Below are 18,322 nucleotides of genomic sequence, written 5' to 3' on the forward strand. Positions count from 1 at the left end.
CTGCAAAGTGAAGCTGACCACAGAAAATACAGAAAGGGTCATGAAAGCTGATTCACCAGCCTTTCAACTTTATTGAACAATTGCAGTGTTATTCAGGCAAGTGTATTTGTACATTTAAAACATTTTAAAAGCTCTGCATCTTTAATAATCACAACATTCAGAGAATTTATTTTCATCCATTCATGGTAAAGAATGTGTAATATCAGAGAAAAAAGGGCATTCTAACCATAACAGTGGTACAGTTCTGAATTTTGAAAGCCTTGTGGGAACAAAAGTCCTATCTTAAGCATTATTATTGGAGGAAAACTGTTGAAACGATATAAACTGCTTGGAAGGTCTGACAAAATTACACTGAAATTAGGATGGCGCATCTATCCCCTTCCAAATGAACTGAATTCTTCTTTCAATGCCACTTTTCAATTTCAATTCTTAAAAAACCCCAAGAAATATATACAATATTAAGTTATCAATCACATCCTTATTTTAGGATAGACACTAATTAAATTATTTAAATCTGTACAACTTCAATTTTGTAGAGGCTTGCACAGCTTTTGGAAAGAGACAATAAAGTATATTTCTAACTTTAAAGTCAGTTCAGTTACTTTATAACACAAAATGTTTCTGTATGTGAAATACACTGATGAAAACACACACTTTCCTGAATCACTAACAGGTAATTCAGGACACCTGTGAAATTCACAGAAAATTCACAGTTGTCTAGATCTAAAACACTCAACTTACTAATTATTTCTACAGTGGATTTTGTCCTATGCCTGGTAGCTGGACACCGTCCTGATCCAACACAGAGTTAAATCTAACTTTAGAGCATCAACAGTGTCTGGGAAGAAGGGCAGCAATAAGAGGAGTGGATGCCATTCTGCCTTCCTGTTGAGGAGAACTCAATATTCAACCATCATTTTTATTAGAAGGAATGACTAGACAAGCAAAATAAAACCTTATTTGAGAGATCAAATTGCATCCCACAAATATCATCCTACTGATGACACAAGTAACCTAGTGTTAGATTCAAACTGTCCTATCTAAGATGAAAACAAATTGTAAGCAGGAAAAAAAAAGTGCTTTATTCAAATTAATATAGCAGCTTGTGGGATTTTTCATACTTTCTCCTACTAGAAGTAGCGTGTCCTCACATTTGCACGCCCAAGACTCTTTTTGGACACCACTTTCCACAACCTTCTCAAATTTTCTCCACCTTTGCTGTTAGCCACCTTGCCTTCTTTACTCCTTCCTTGTATTTCTCTTTTCCACAGCCGCATTTGAGCTTTTCTTTAACAACTCTCATCAATACTAATGGTTTTAATTCAGATGTGACATAAATTACACAAATAATGCGTAGTCAATTCTAAATATTAGTCAGTAGTCAATTCCAAATATTAACTTATTAAGCACATATTGAAAGATGTACTAGAAGACTTCAAGCAAAATTAAAAATAAAAAAGGCACAGTTGAAGTCAAGCTCCGCAAACACTTTTTGGACCTGCTTTTAGGGTGTAATTCACAAGTGTTGGTTCATCATGAGTTATTTAGATGGGTTGTTTCATGGTGGGTTCTGAATTTGGAAATTCAGCATACTGGTGATCCTCTCTCAAGGTTCCCTGAAAATCCAACCACAAAACTCTTTCTGACTCACCTCTCCCTCTTTTGTACAAACTGCAGTAAGTATGATTGGAGAAAGTCTCATTCCCATATAAAACATATAACCCCACATTCAGTAAAACAGCTTTGACATGAACTATTACTGAACTATTTGTAAAGTTTTAAAGGTGTATTTCTATCTTTTGAGTCTCTGAAGTTTCCTCTCTCCCACAGCTGAGCTGAATTTATTCCACAAAAGCAAAAAATATACACCCATCCTCCTCTTAGTCACCTTTTACTAACTAACCATGTTTCATTCCTCTTTCTACAGCACTTTTCCTCTCCTTATATTTAAATATCATCTGTGCTCTCAATTTTAATTTCTCCAGTGGAGTAAGGTAAAGCTGAGAATTAAGAGGCATGTCCCTCCACAGACTAGAGGTCCCTTTGCTACTCAAGAACACATAAAAAAGTATTACTCGAAACTTATACTACTCTATGCTCAGGACTGCTTAGATGTGATAACCCAGCTTTCTATCTTGGAATATATTGTGATATCCCAAAATAAGTGAATCTACTTGGTCTTATTCCAGAAAACATGCTTAAGAATTCTCCTGGCTTCATACTCTGGACCTTCCCTCTTCTTCAGACAAAATGACAAGACTATCAGAGAAACGAAGATACAAGGCTGCACTAAACTAATAAATGGTATTTCCTATGACTAGCACTTCATACTCTCCTTTGCTGTGAAAATTACAATCAAAAGAAATCTCAGAAAACAAGCAGCAATTTTTACCTGGTACTCGGCCTATTTTTAATAGTAATAATACCAACTAAACTGTTTGAATAAGACAAGGTTAAGTGTAAAGGCTACTACAAAGGAAGGACTTGCATCTCACAGGAAAGGTTAATTTAAGGATAATAACGGTTCTCTGGGAAGATGACTATCACCATGAAATGAAGTTATGAGTCTGAATTCTATAGACAACCTCTCCTCCAGCTATAGAGTACTGTGACAGGGATGCACAGCAGGGACAAAAAACACCTTAAGTCATTGGCTACCCTATGGAGCTACCTCACAAGCACCTGTGCTTACAACAACAGCAAGTATGAACTTACGACCATGCTACCTCACTTTTTCAAAACCAAGAGAACAAAGAAGGGTCCAATATCAGGATGAGTTTTCCTTTGCATAAGCCAGAAGCTAGACATATTTAAATTTTGTAAAGGATGACAAAAATTTATATCTACCTATACACCTACGTACAGATTCTATTTCTGACTCTTCAGTGTAATAAAGTTAATTTAGTCAGAATCTAACAGGGCTCCTGCTACTGTCATGGCATGAAAGATAGGAGCAATAAAAAAAAAAAGGAAAAATTTTCCTAATTACTGACAATAAGAAAAGAGTATTTAAAAAGCAGCATATATTATGGAATATACTTGTAGGTACCATTAATAGTAGTCCTGAGTTTTACCTTGGTCTTGCATGCTGTTTAATATGGGAGTATAGGACTGAACTCTAGCCTTAAAAAGTCTCTGTTTATTAGTAGTACAACACTTAGCATGAAAAACCGAGGCAAATGTGTAATCCCCAACAGTTAATCTTGGAAAAAAAATAGACACAGAATGTCCTACCTCTTCTGGACGTTTCTGTGCCACCGATATCAGCTCTTCAGAGCTACTTCTTGAGGTAGAGGGTACCACGTTACCTGGGGCCTCTGAGACCACCTCATTTGACGGCTCGGAGTCCTGAGGGCAACAGACACAAAGAGACCCCTCAGCAGCGTGTTGATGTGGCACGCCAAGAAAATGAGACTTTTCAGAGGAACTGTGCTTTAAGCACAGAGAAATAAAAAAATACTTGAGGTCTGAAACTCTACTCTTTTTATCCTGGGCAACTTCTTTTGCCCGAGTCAAAAACATCTGTCATATCTTTTCTCTTGAAATAATAATATTTTCTTCATTAGAGCATTTTAAGATTTATTAAGTAGTTACAGCATTTCAGAATTGCAAAGTTCTGAATAAGCATGTTTTTTTTGTTCATACCTACCCCTGCTCCTGAACTGCAAGGAAGGGAATATTACATTTTGTCCACTTGTGGCAGATGGATGCTTTTGCAAAACTGGAGCCATGCTAGAACAACCCCCAACAAATGTGTTTTACCAGTCACTGCAAACCAATATAGCAAACAACCTGGTGAAGTTAAAGAGGTTAGTAGAGTTTGCTATCTTTTAGTAAATGTAACATTACAGTAAAACAAATAAAAATTCTTAAGTTCTATTCTCCAAATTGCCTTGATTTTGCCGCTCAACGTGACTAAATTATTCAAAATAAAAAACACTTTAATACCTTCACTGCTTCACACAGAGGTTTTGGTAACAGCGTAGATTGAGACATTTTAATGCAGAGAAAAATCCATTAGTCAGTACAATCTCTACTGTGCTTGTCGTAATGCTCATTACAGAAGGTATTTCAGATGTCATCGCTTAGCAAGCAGAATATGTGCTTTTGATAAAGCACTTTCTTTCTACATTCACTAATTGCAAGGAAATCAAGATTATACTTTTGGAAACGGCAAGCTGCGAGCTCATTATTAAGTTTTCAAACATAACAACCTGCAAAAAATAAATTAAAATTTCATAATGATAATGTGCAGCAATTGAAGTTTATCCCACTGCATGGAAAGGGAAAAAATGAGCACTGGTCCAACAACCTTTACTGAATCACACAGAGAATCACATCTAGCGACGCCAGACACTGTAAAATAATTAACACATGGAGGGAGTCCTCAAAGACTATAAAGTGGAAAAAATACCTTCTGAGCTTAAATATTTCTAATAAATCTTTTTTACACCTTTCTTATTGCATCACGTCTCTGTGACTTAGAAAAAGGATATCCTGGACCAGTTTTTGACATGCCACTTTTAAAATATAGGTTTGGTATGAGAAAGACATTTTAGGAAAAAACCAGCTTTCAGGAAAAAAAAATAGCTTTTAGTGAAGACTAAAGAATAGCAACAATTAAAATGTTAACGATGAAGCCCAACTACCATTGCACTGAATTGTTTTACAGGCATAATGCTTGATCTGTGGAATAAAAGAAAAATAAGATATCTCCGAAGAATTATCACCCAAACAGCCAAGTGAGCTGCAAGGAGACACATCTCTAGCATTTTGATAATAAAAGTCGAACTTTCCCAATGCTATAAACGTTATCAAAAGGAGCTCTGCATCATGCTCATCCTGACAGCTCACTGGTTTCCCTGGACTTGTACAGGCAAACACCCTCTCTCTCAAGGGCCACCTCAGTTTTGTCCCAGTGAACTACGACGATGAGAATATTTCTTCTTGTTGACCCAATTAGCCATGAGCTAACTCTGAGTATAGAACAGTACTGTTTCCTCCTTGAGAAAATTAAATCAATGCCATGCAATTCTTAAATCAAATCACGCAATTTATCAACTCAGTATGTTTCCAGAAGCTCTTCTGTGCTTCTTACAAAAACAAAAGCAACAAATATATCTGCTGGAAGAAAATTATATACTTGTCTGAATCTGTTGGTTCAGTGATTTCTCTCCTTGAATTCTGCTTGTATTTTGTGCCTGAACAAGTTTTTGTTATGCCGTTATTACCTGTGGCCAGATAATGGTGGCAACTATTTTCAGTTACTTGCTTTTTTAAAGTAATAAGCAGTGTTTTTCAAAAATTATCTGAGAAACTGCAATTTGGTAGGCTTACATTCCTGCTACATTCCTTTGTCTCAGCAGGTCCGTGAATTCTTTTTTATATCAAATCTTGGGCATCTTCTTCTCTAGCAGCTTGGCCATCCTTCTCCTAAGAACCAGCTGGCTAATTTAATACTTCTATTTTTAGAGAGATGGATGGAAACCTAATTTACTTTATTATTCAGAAACCAATCCAAGCAAATATGCCTCCCGTTCCAATTGCACTGGTTTTATTATCTCTTTTCACATTGTAAGTTGGTCAGAACATGGTGCTAATAAAGCCAAGGTCCTGGGTTTGATCCCAGTGTGGACCATTCAAATAAAGAGTTGCACTTTATGATCCTTGTGGGTCCCTTCCAATCCAGACTGCTCTGTGATCTAAATATGTAACACAGGCAATCTACGTTGCTCTGAACTAGTTTGACAATATGTGAAATACAGGTTTGAGAACAGACATGTTCAGTAAGGGGAATGAGAACCTTTCATGAACGCTACCACAGTAAAAATGCTGCAAGGTGCAAGTGAGAACTTTTAAGGAGATGCTTCCAGGTGTGTTATGAGTATGTGGCCAAGGGAACAACAGTTCTGTTTAGAAATCCTGGTACTCCTACTTGTTGTACTCTGGCAAGTAAAATAACCTGAGAAAGTATTAGCATCATTTAAACTTGTAAAGGAAAGGCAGATTTTTATCTGTACCACAGACCTGAAGCAATATTTTTACCAAAGAAGTGTTAAAAGAAAAAATGTATTTCAAAAATAATTAAAATTTATTGTCCTAAAGTCACTTTATTATTTTTTCAAGGTCCTGCATGACAGAAACAATGACAATGGCATTATTGATGTGTCAGCCTCAGCTGTAGCAGTGATGGACATGGTGGTTCATGGACATATAATTAACACAATAACTATTTTGTTATTGTGTTAATAACACAATAACACAATAACTGTTGCTTAAGCCCTTCCCACTTCATTAACTTATTATTTAACTTATATTAACTTATATAGTTAAGTTAATTAAGTTAAGTTATATATATTAACTTATTTAACTTATTATTATTTTCAAAATTACACAGGAAAAATCACAAATCTGCATTTTCAAGTCAGACAGATCAACACATAGCTTTATAATGGATCACAGTATTTAGTTATATTAATTAATAAATTATGGGGGAAGCCACTTAACGGTACTTCCAGCTTCCTCAAAATATAGAAATACTTAGTGAAAATATAAGCCCATTATAGACAAATAAATTCCAAATGCTCGGTAATTAACTCTTTCCTGAAAAATGCAGACTTTGATCAAAGCTCCTCAGAACATGAACCTTCTTGGACTTACAAAACCTTGAAGAAAAACATGAAATGTGTAGACATTCTGCTATGTCTATGCAAGAAAGACAGCCCTGCTTTTAACTATGGCTCTTTCCCTGTGACCTAAATGTTCATGCAATTTAAGACACCACAAGTGCATGGGCTTGGTCAATCTCTTTTCTGCAGAAAATCATATTTTAATTATATGTTGACACAAATACATAAAAAATCAGATATTCTAGTCCCAGGATGGAATCTGCTTACTAGTTTTTGCAGTACTCAATTCTATTCTTCCCTTCACTCCCATTGGTGTATTAGCTCTCTGCATCTACCACACAGGGACACGCTTTGAACTTCTAGTATTGTCCTTTTCTGTGCTGAAGGAACACTGACACAGCATGCTGAAAAATCAGGAGCACATACAGAACAGATGTGGATTTCATTTGCAAGCCACATGAAAGTGATACATTTCAAAGCGAGGTATTTATATTCTATGCTATGCTGATGTTGTGGCTTAATTTAAGTATTTTAAAATTCTCACATTTTGCTTTTCAAAAATCAGACCATTAATTCAAGATTGAGGCACACATACAGGTATGCATGGTATATGTATATACCAACAGGACATAGGTATGTATATACAGATGTGTAGTCTTTATATATATACATATACAGGCAGAGCACACAGTGAACATCTCAGTAGCAAAATGCTATATTTACCAATCCATGTTAGCACAGATACTGACTAAACAAAAGAGAAGCCCGATATTGCTTCCTATTTTAAGGAAAATGAAGAATCAATGCATATTTTTATATTTTTAAACTATGCAGACTTTCCTAAAAAGCACAAGAATTTCCATTTGAAACATGGTGATGGAAAAACAGTGTCTTAAAACAGTGTCTTAAAACAGTGTTCACATCAGTCTAACAGCCACTATTGCTTCTCTAGAACAAAACTAAAAAAGGATTGAAACAAATCCTTTACAGATGATTTCAAGCTGACAGGTTCGAATATATTACGTTAACTCTGCATCGTTTTTCATATATCATCCTTTACCTTGGTCCAGTTGAGAATTACACAAGTCATAAATTAGCTTTAAGCAAGTTTTCAATCAGCCTGGAACTAGTTTTCAAATTAAAGAGCCGTCAGTATATTACATCGTACTGTCATTTTATTACCCCAATCAATTCTGTGTGGCCTGAGGTAGAAAGAAAATGGATGCTGTCTTCATTTGCAAAGGGTTTATCTCTCACACCAGGCTGTGAAAACATGACTGCAGTAATGAATTGGATGCCAAAGTTACTAACAAAGACTTTTAACAGTAACAAAGTAGAAATATTTGTCCCCCTTTAGACTTACAAAAGTGAGGAGGAAAAAAGGCCTTTCTGCAACATGAAGACAGCTTCTTACAATTGAAGCACTATGGGATGAAATTAGTACATTTTTATTGGAGTGCTAAAGTGCTCGTAGCCTCAGAGTGTCATTTCCAGTGCTGCACAGAAAAAGCCTTCTTGGGTCAGACACACAGTGCCTCTCCAGCCCAGACCATGGAACACCCCTCCAGCAGCTGAGCAACCACTCCTACTGTTCTTATTCTTACACCCCATGGGCATACTTTGAAAGTATTCACCCCATCTTAGAGAGAATTTCAGAAAATCTGCTGCAGACAGGATATCTGTAGCTCTCCACAGTTCACGGGTGGCCAAAGTAAATCCCCAGGGAGAAAGGTACAGTTTATCTCAATCTACTCACATGCAAGATCAATCACTTTGCCTTCCTCAGACCTTACCCTGTGTTAGTTAATGAAGCAAGAATATGGGCTTTAAACTTTTAAGCCATGCTCTGCAGTTGTAAAATTTCCCTCCCTCTTTTATTATGCCTTTGTCATTCTCTTCATGCTGCTTTTATTCAACATCTGACAATCTCCTCTCTTTTTCTGCCCTCTCCAAAGATAGGAAATTACAAATGCAACCTCTAACGTTCATGTGCTAACCTCCTATGCTGCCAGTCACAGAGGCAACACTGTTGTTATGTCCTTGGATATTTTCTCTCTCTCTCTGGAAAAGGGAACGATGACTTCTATGTTTATACACTGTTCACACAACAAGGTCTCTTTCTTAGCTCACTGTGAAACCACCTCAGTTCGAGTAATAAACCTTAAGCTATCTCTAAAACCTCTGCCTTCTTTTAGAAACAGAAACAAACCAAAAACCAAAATTCTGTTTTCCAAATACAGAAATTAAATTATATTCTTTAGCCTCACACTAGTTTGGCTTTTTTTCTCCAACACCGTGTGCAATATGAAAGAATTAATAATGGTACAAGTTTCCAATAAATACCCACCCATTCCAATTTATTATCCCTTTACCTTCCAATAAACTACAGCAATGACCAAGTATACCGGGATATTAGAAATCTACCCAGCTTTCCAAGTGCAAAAGGTGAATTCCCACCTAAACTATTGTTTTAAAATAAGCATTCAAATCTTGTTACTATTTTACAAGAAGTGGTTGATTAAACTATGAAAGGAAACAGGGTCATCTGTTTTCTCTGGATGCCTTCTTCAGATAGAAAAAAATATATATATTTACATATATTTCAAGCTAGAAAGAGCACTCTCAAAATTTTTTTTTTTTTGTATCTATTCTTGTAACTTTATAATGTGCAAATAGAAACAGAAAAGATTTTACTGTTTGAAGGTATTATTATTCACTGACCTCTGGAACCTGAATTAGTTTCCCCTTTCTAGCTCACATATTTTCTACATTTCCATTACTCAGTGTACTAATCCCTCCTCTCTTGGGACTGAATTCTCTACATTCTCAATCAAAGTCTCCTGGATTATTGTATTTCCCTTTTACTTTCTCACCATTCACTATTTCCCAACATTCAAAAGTTATTCTTTCAGCTACCCTTTCAATAGCTGCCTTTTCTGACCCCAGAATTCTTTCAACTGTATTAAAAATCATCTCTTAAAATTCTGTAATTAATAAAACCACATTAGAATACAAAAAGGGGAATTAAATTTCTAATTATAGACATTCAAAACACTAAACTCATTTTGTATGTATAAAATAAAGAATACAACTTCTCCGTTACTGCCATGGATTAAAGCTCCTGATCACAGATATAGTGCAGCTTAAACTACTGGCAAAAATTTCTGTATGAACATGTATATCACCACCAGGAATTTTCAGAATTTCTTCACTAAAGGGAAAAACCCAGTATCTATCTTTTTGCACGTGTGTGTGTTAAATGTCCTATGTCTTGCATAATTTGGTAATTATCTGGTGCACCAGAGCAACAGATTTTGTATGAATATACTTTTGCAGGATATTAATATAGTGGCAAGACTGCTGAACTATGCTATTATCAATGCATGTAAGAGTAATTCAGTACTTTCTCCCTTTTTCTGTCCACACAGCTTCCTTCCTTCATATTGTTCTGCTATTTTTTTTCCTATTGTGAATTAGGTTACAGGCAGATACTATAGCCTAAAAAGTTATTTTTGTCCTCATTTTATACTTTACAGAGTTTAGAGAAGTTATTTAGTTCAAAAAGCTTTTTATGACAGTACACACATAATTTATTACAGCCAGATGAGGATATATCATTTTCCCTGTGACTGCTTGGTATAGCTCTGATCTCTCCAATCCTTTCCACCATCAAAAAAAACCCAAAAAAACCAAACCAAACAAACCATCCCAACTACCAAAATCCAAACCTCAGGAGTTGCAAAACAAATTCTCAAGCAGAGCAGAAGCACCTAGAGCCACAGTAAGCGTGGACTCTGATTTTGCCACTGTTGTCTCTCGCATAGGTGATGTGTAGCTCACACACTATAGGCCCATGTAATAATCTGGTACTCTGGGTACATGTTTACTGTGTAGCTGTATGTATGTTGGATTGTATTGCAATTACAATAATTACTGGTTTAAATATATTTACAAAATTGCATGGGAACCTTACACCCAACATTTAAAACAGGAGTTTCTAAACAACAGATGTACAAAGTCATCTGGTAGCACTCCTGGAGAGCAGTGCTGCAGTTACAATAGCTCCATTAGTAAGGCCACATTTGGGGTTGCAGTTGTCTCCTTCCTTAAGTGTGGTGGTGTGAGAATTGTTTAATTAAGTTATTAAGTTATTTTTGTAAGATTTTTGAGTTACTTTTGTAATGGTTTAGTCCACTGTATACCCCTGTGTTCTGTATTGGTTTTCCCCTTATGAGTTAGGTTGTTTAACCAGATGTTTTCTGTCAGTCATTCCTTCCCTGCACCTGTCGCTGTCAATCCCCCCCTCTCTCCTCGTGGTCGTCCTGTCTGTCACTCGGGGACCCTTCCCTGGCTTCTGGAAAACTCCAGGAAGGGCGTCAAGTGATAGGCTGGGGCCCTGGAAACCCCCTCCCATAATTTTGTGGTTGGCCCCCAGTTCTATGGTTCACACCCCCGGTTAACCCCCCTATCCCTGTGACTGGCTGACCGGTTGTCGCCACCCCCGTTTCCACCCGCCCTTAAAAGCTCTTGCACGCCTGCTCTCGGGGTCTCTCCTGGGCAGCAGGTTACAGAGTGCAGAGCTCCGCGCTCCCTCTGCCTCAATAAACCTACGTTACACCCTGCTCAGAGGAGTCCGCCTTTCATTCAGCTGCCGTGGTTGCTTGCTTCATCTATGTGCCCGTCGCTGGCGGTGGGATCCAAGTTCCCACAGGGAGGAGGTGGCTCACCCTGCCTGCCGCCCCGACCTTACCACGTTGCCGCACTGACACCCACTGAGCTAGCCTGTGGCCGCGCTGGTCAGCGCAAACCGGACACTGCGACACTTAAGCAAAGTTTTATTTCTTCAAAAATGATCATGGGCAGAGCATGGCATCCATTCATAGTCTCTCAAGAAGAAAGTTTCACCCAGCTGTATTTCTTTTCAAGCCATGTTTAAGATGCTCCTAACTTTCCGTGCTTTTGGATTCCTGAGGCAGTGACAACTTAGGAGCAAGGTACAGCAGCAAATTCACTTTCATCTCTTATGGTCAAACTGCACATTTGCACTATTTATGGTCAAAACAGTTCACTTTAGTCCACTTCAGCAGCTTGGAAGAAAGAATACAAAACATTTGCTCACAGTATTTGGCTAATTCTTAACTTGAATGAGAAGATTGAACACTTGAGAAGATCTCTGCTCCAAAAAGCAGCTGCTTTATTCTAACAAAAATAGAATGTAGCTCAGAAAAGGCTTTCTTTCAAGCGCACAATCTTCAGATATTATGCATCAGCATGCAGAATGTGTCTGTCAGATGTTGGAACAAAGCTTTAAATTGTACCATCTAACTTAATTCTCAAGACAGGGTCAGCACATTCATAGGGTTGTGGGGGTTTTTTTTCATCTTTGAGAAGTCCTCTAAGTAATATTTATTTAGCTCCTTACATCTTCATCAGCACTGATTCTTGCTTTTCAACTCCTTGAAGTCCAGATTTTCCCAATATAATGCAAAACAGGGTTATAGTAAAATGTGTGATCACCAAAAGAATCAAAAAATCATCAAAGGCTACTTTTTAAATTGACTTGTTTTCATCTCTCCCCACTTCCAGAATTTTCCTCCAGTAACAAGATAAAATAGAAAAAGAAAGGGAATATAATAGAATAGAAATGAATAGAAAAGGGATTGCTCAGTACATCCTTTTTTTCAGTCTGTTTTTTACGTAAGTTTTATAGCTTTCCAAATTAACTTTATATGGGACCCACCTGTTTTTTCAGAGGTCTTCTATAAATGCTCTACCCATCTCCAGGAAAAAGCACTCAGTGTGTCCTCCTTTCCACTTTGCTGCAATCCTATTTCTTAATTCACCCCATTCTTCCCTGTAAGGGTTTCTGTATGTTTTCCAAGTGGATTTTTTTCATTTTTATGAATGTGTGTGTGCTTACAGCTCTCCCTTCATGCCAAGGATGCTTCTTGCAATTCCATTGTTTTTGCTGCCATGTTTTTCTCAGTCCTGTTCTTCCTATCCCTCTCTATTCTTAAAAACTACCATCATTTATTTTCAACTGATAAAGCAGGAAAGTGAAACATTAATTCACAGCTATAAAAACATTTTTTAAAGAGTGAAATAACAGTAGCTTTCTATAAAAAGCTTTCTATAAAAATGTTTCCTACACACTCCGAGATCTCTCTAATACCTGAAGGTGCAAAATTAAAAAAGTATCTTTCACATCCTTCAAGAAGCTTCAAACAAATGTCAAGAACACTATTTTGTGGGTGCCCTTGATTTATTCATTCATGCTAGTCACTATAATAATTAAAGAAAATCTCAACTTAACTTTATACTAGTAAACAGAAATACATACTCTTCTTAATTAACGTAGCCAGCTAAAACACTAGAATATTTTATGCTGGCACATTGAGCTGCACTGACAATGGGATGTTTACTTAAAAAAAGGGAACGAACAGCCCAGTTGACACAGTTTAAGATGTGGAATTAATCAGGCATCTTTTGCTGAGCTCATAGGAACTGAAAGGTTACAACTACTGCTGCAGCTTTAAAACATCCTCATAAAGGCCTGGAAATTCCTCATTCTTCCCTAATTAAGGACACTGCAAATGATACATGGAATGATGAGGTGAAATTCACACAAAATGTCAACTTAACTTTATTTTATGCTTCATTCCTAGAAGCATATTTAAATTTTCCCTGTGGTGTTTTTTCTCCTTGAGATTACTTCTACCAGACAAAACTCCTTTTTATTTTTCTCATCTGTACTAGAAAACATACAGGAAGTCCCTTACTCTTAAATACAGTTCCTTAATACTGTAGATCTGATGCTTTCAGTTAAAAGCATACACTGCTTATACAAATGGACAAATGATAAAATTTGATACTTTAGCAATATAGATCCGTGTATTAATTTTTAGGCTTTTGATCTTGAGACTGCTAATACAAGATTTCCACAAATTATCTTATTAAAATAGAAATAAAACATCTCTTTCAGTAGATGAAACTGAAACACAAATATACCTTCAATACAGCAAATACAAGAGTCACCTCATAGAAACCATGGTGTGACAGGAACAGCTCTCAGAGCAAAGCAGGTGGTGCTGAGGACCAGCCAGATGCTGCACACATATTTCAAAGATACAGCTGGTTGGGTCATGAAGACAGCATGCCCATTAGCAGTCAGAACACATCCTAGGCTTCAGTGCCCCTTGACAGAAACTCCCTTTGCACACTCCTAAAACCACTCCATAATATGAACCAAAGCAGAGCCACTGGAGGCAACTGGGTGACTCGTTTCAAAAACACACTTCCAACCTTAGCCAAATGCTAAGGTAAATATACACTGAAAATCATCCGATAAAATCCATCAAAATCAGCATACCAGAATGGAACCTTATAAGCTAGTAATAGGATTTTCCAAAATAGTAGGGTATTTTAAATACCAGCTCTCTGCAGAGTTCAGCAGTGTTATCCTTCCTCCTCCTGAGATTCACTGGAATCTCTCTGGAGTTGAAGAACTGTCCCTACCTTTTTCCATTTTAATTCTTCCCAAATGAAAAAAGATAACATAAGAGAAACAGCTATACTTTATGCCTTATTTTCAGACAATGGTTTGACTACTGCCCTGAATTAACTGGTGAACACATTCCGTACCACAGGGAAAATTTCAGTTCACTTTCCTCTTCCTTATAAGAGGGTTCAAAATAGTATTCCCAAGGGAATGCCTAAACCATTTTACTATTCTTTAGCTGAAGAAAGTTGTTTTGCCTGGAGGGATGAGTCAGTGGGTAAAATGATTCACTATTAGCCAGTACATCTATTGTCTTTTGCCTATTTTATTATTTTTATATAAAGGAGCTTTTCAGTGTCTATGCTATACCCAGAAAGCACTAAACAGGTCGATGGCTCATTCAGTGAGAGAATTATTAACAGGTTAACAGACCACAGCTCCCAAATCTCAATCTTTTTGTATCTTCTCATAATTACTTCTATATTTTAAGATTCTTGAAGTTATCATTACATGAAAACAGACCCTTTAAAGATTTTCAAGAAGTTTCTTACCACCAGCAAGTTACAAAACATTGTGTTCTGAAATTCCTCAGTCTTGTGCAATACATTTAACTTAAACAAGCAGTGGAGATATTATGCAGCAGGAGAACAAGGTAGGGCAAATGCATATTCATGTGATACAAAATACGCTTGTAAATATTAGCACCTCATATGTATCCTTATTTATTGCATGGGACTGGTTGCAGATTTAATATTCATTTTGTCAATGACTGTATCAATCTGATGACACTCTTCTACTTCCAAAAATAAGTATCTGATGTGATCAACTCACTTGAAGTACACTTGTGGGTGCCTTCCGTAAATATTGAGTTATCTTGCTATTTTATTTCCTTTTCAACATTCTTCTTTGGCTATTTATATCACATCTGAAAGGATACCATCTGCCCTTCAGTCTTCATGAGATTAGTAGCTAGAAAGAAATTGTTGTATCTACAGATTCCAAGGTTTCCACATATAAAATCTTTTGGTAATGTTTGTCACAGCTGAAATACATTTAAGATTTTTCAAAAACGCACAAAGATGTTTCAAACCACTGAACCAGATAATAATTTTCAACGGTTACCAAAGCCACATTTACTAAAAAATCTAAGATAAACTTAATTGCCACTAGACTTTAACAATGCACTATACATTTAAAAGGTTTTGTGAAAATCTTTTCAAAAGACATCTTAAAATTCCATGTAATAGTTGTGCATTTTCTTGGTAGAACTGATTGTAATGCTGTTATATTCCCACACAAGCTATCTGCTGAGCCAATTTTAAAAGGATGGAACTTTTCTGCTACAGAATGCTAAAATCCAAGTGATGAGACACTCCTTTGCAGAGAAAGAGGCTGACACAGCACAAACTGGCAATGCCCAGCTGTCTTCTGCGAAATGTGATTAAATGTGGCTGGCACTAAGAGAATTTCTGTTTGAGAATGGCAACTGAACCTCACTTCCACTACCTAACATTATGAAAAAAAGCAAATCTTCACTGTACTAAAACTCATTACCTGCACTTCATAAAATGGCACTTTTTTGTTCCCCCCCACTCCCCACCTCCACTCTCCTTGTTCAATATTAGAGTTTGCCCAGGCAGCATTAGCAATTTATATGGATGAGTGACACATTACTTAAAGTGACATATATGGCTATATTTCTTTGAAAGACTTGAAAATAAAATCAACCCTGAGAGTAAACATAAGCACTTAATTGGGTAACTATGATAATGTGTTCCTATCTTATACAGAAACTAACAATTAAAGATCTAATTCTTCTTCTGTCATATAGAATATGATTACAGGTGATGCACTAAAATAATTTGCAGGGTAATAAAGCTGGACAAATGAGGAATTAAAATATATAATTCTTCTTTAATTACATTCCTTCTAGTTCTGTGTAAAACATAAGACAAGAAATATATTCCTACGTTAACAAATTTATCTCAGAAACCTGGTAGTAACAGAACAGCACTTTGCAACATTAGGACGCAACAGGACACCACCAGCCTTCAGACATACCTTTGTACGTCAGTAGTCCCTGTTTATGTCACTGCAAAGCACACACCTTGCAATTTTCTGTTGACTTAATGAATAATTCTTAATGAATATTCAAATCAAACAAGATTATGCAAAATGGAAATGTGGGGCAGGAGGGGTTGGGTTAATACTGCCCTCCTGGAAGCCTATCTCATCTAACCCAAGAATTTAATCAAGACGCAAAAGGTTTAAAAACTCAAGTCAGTTACAAGCTTTTCATTCATACTTTTTTCCAGACATTTCCAAAATCAACACCTTCTACTAACCAAGTAAATAACAACATAAATCTCCAAAACAATTATTAATTGAAAGTAGTGATGGTCAATTACAATTTATTGCTAAATTTGTTCATGGCTCCCCTGTCAGCATGAAGTTCCTAACTATCAATACCCAAAGAGCTCCTTATTTTAGGAACTCTAGAATAGGAAGAGAACTGGATTGACAAAGTAGATCTGAACTCATATCACTGCTGTAAGCTATGATGCTTTGGAAGCTACCATGTAGTAACTGTGATACATATGTATCTTCCTTTTGTGATTTACTTGACAAGGAACGTAAAATGAAGAAAAATTGCATTAAAACCAGTATTTCCACGTCTTTTACATTTCAATATAGCATCTTCAACATGCAAAATTCACTGTCACAATGCTTCCCAATATTGTATATATATATAAATCCATTTTCAAAAGCAATAAAGAGAAAGCTTCCAGTTCTGTAAGGTGCAAGCAACCTTGTTTCCTCTGTCCTTCCTATACACTACTCCTCTTTCAGCCTTCTCAAATTCTTTGAGAATATGGACAGGTGCATACCTAAGAGGATATATGAAATCTCCCTGTTGTGGTGTGCTGCTCAGAGCTCTAAGAATGCTTTTGTTTATTCATTCTCTCATGCTGCATTAGCTAAACTCACATTCAGTGGCCTTATTTCAATTGTGGCACTAGCTGATTTCTGGATTTTTCCCAATTGCAGCTAGCTCCCAGCAGAGATTTCCTGCCACTCAGTACTACAGTAGCAAGAAACCTAGGCTGTAATTTCATTTTGTCATGGCTTAGGAAGAGTAAGTCACGATTCAGTAGCAGAGCTATTACCTAGATAAACCATAACTCTAAGCAGATTTTGTTAGAAGCATAACCTAAAGAAGGTACAGAGTAGCAGCAGCAGCATTTCAAACAGCTGCCCATGAAGAGATTTTGCTTCCTTAGCCACTGCCTTAGAGTAAGTAATATTTATTATACATAGAGGTTTAGTCATTTATTAAATGACTAAATATTAGATTATGTATGTTTAGATATTAGATTGTGTATGTTTAGATTACATGCTTTAAAAATATGCAATCTCTATGGTGTTTATGATTTGTTTCTAGTATTACATTAATCAGGTACCTCTTAAATGTTCCAGTGGCAATTGGACATGGGCAAATACTTTAACCAAAGTGACAGCTGATGACCAAGCTTGTTTCTAATTTCAGCCATCCAGCTTTTTACTTCAGTAACTATTTTTCATCACGACAACTTAGGAAAAGCAATACTTCCTCAGTAATAATTTGATTTGTGTGATACAAAGCTTCATAAAAATTGATTAACTTCCTTTTTGTATTGTGTTTGTGCGGAAAGGTCTTGGCAGCAAGGTGGGGAGCTGCAGGAATGGCTTTTGTAAGAAGTTGCCAGAAGCTTCTCCTGCAGCTGATGGAGCCAATGCTACCTGGCCCCGATAGGGACCCACTGCTGGTCAAGGCTGGGCCCATCAGCAACAGCTATGGTGCCTCAAGGATAAAGTACTTAAGAAGGAGGAAAAACCTATACAACAGCACTCGGAGAAAGGAATGAGAGGAGCAGCCCTGCACACATCCAGGACAGTGGAGAAGGAGGGGCAGGAGCTGCTCCAGGAAGCAGAGCTGAGATTCCCGTGCAGCTCATGGTGAGGCAGCTGTGCCCCTGAGCCCATGGATGCAGAGATCCACCCACAGCCCGTGGAGGAGACCCACACCAGAGCAGGTGGATGCCCAAAGAAGGCTGTGATCCTGTGGGAAGCCCGTGGTGGAGCAGGCTCCTGGCAGGACCTGTGTCCCCATGGAGAGAGGAACCTGCTCTGGAGCAGGCGTGTTGGCAGGACTTAT

General features: G+C 37.1%; 1 protein-coding gene across 2 annotated transcripts in view; it reads right to left on the reverse strand.

Annotated features, from left to right (window-relative positions):
- The window catches only part of PHF14 (PHD finger protein 14), a 163,654-nt gene that overhangs the window by 30,023 nt on the left and 115,309 nt on the right, over positions 1–18,322 (reverse strand). Inside the window, exon 18 of one of the 2 annotated variants that reach the window (XM_040072355.2) lies at positions 3,235–3,348. The exons of the other annotated variant lie outside the window; for it this stretch is intronic. Coding sequence (XP_039928289.1) covers positions 3,235–3,348 — 114 coding nt within the window. The remainder of the gene's footprint in view (positions 1–3,234; positions 3,349–18,322) is intronic. 2 annotated transcript variants of the gene reach the window in all.

The sequence above is a fragment of the Hirundo rustica genome, chromosome 1 (assembly GCF_015227805.2).
Source record: "Hirundo rustica isolate bHirRus1 chromosome 1, bHirRus1.pri.v3, whole genome shotgun sequence".
In the NCBI taxonomy this organism is placed as follows: domain Eukaryota; kingdom Metazoa; phylum Chordata; class Aves; order Passeriformes; family Hirundinidae; genus Hirundo; species Hirundo rustica.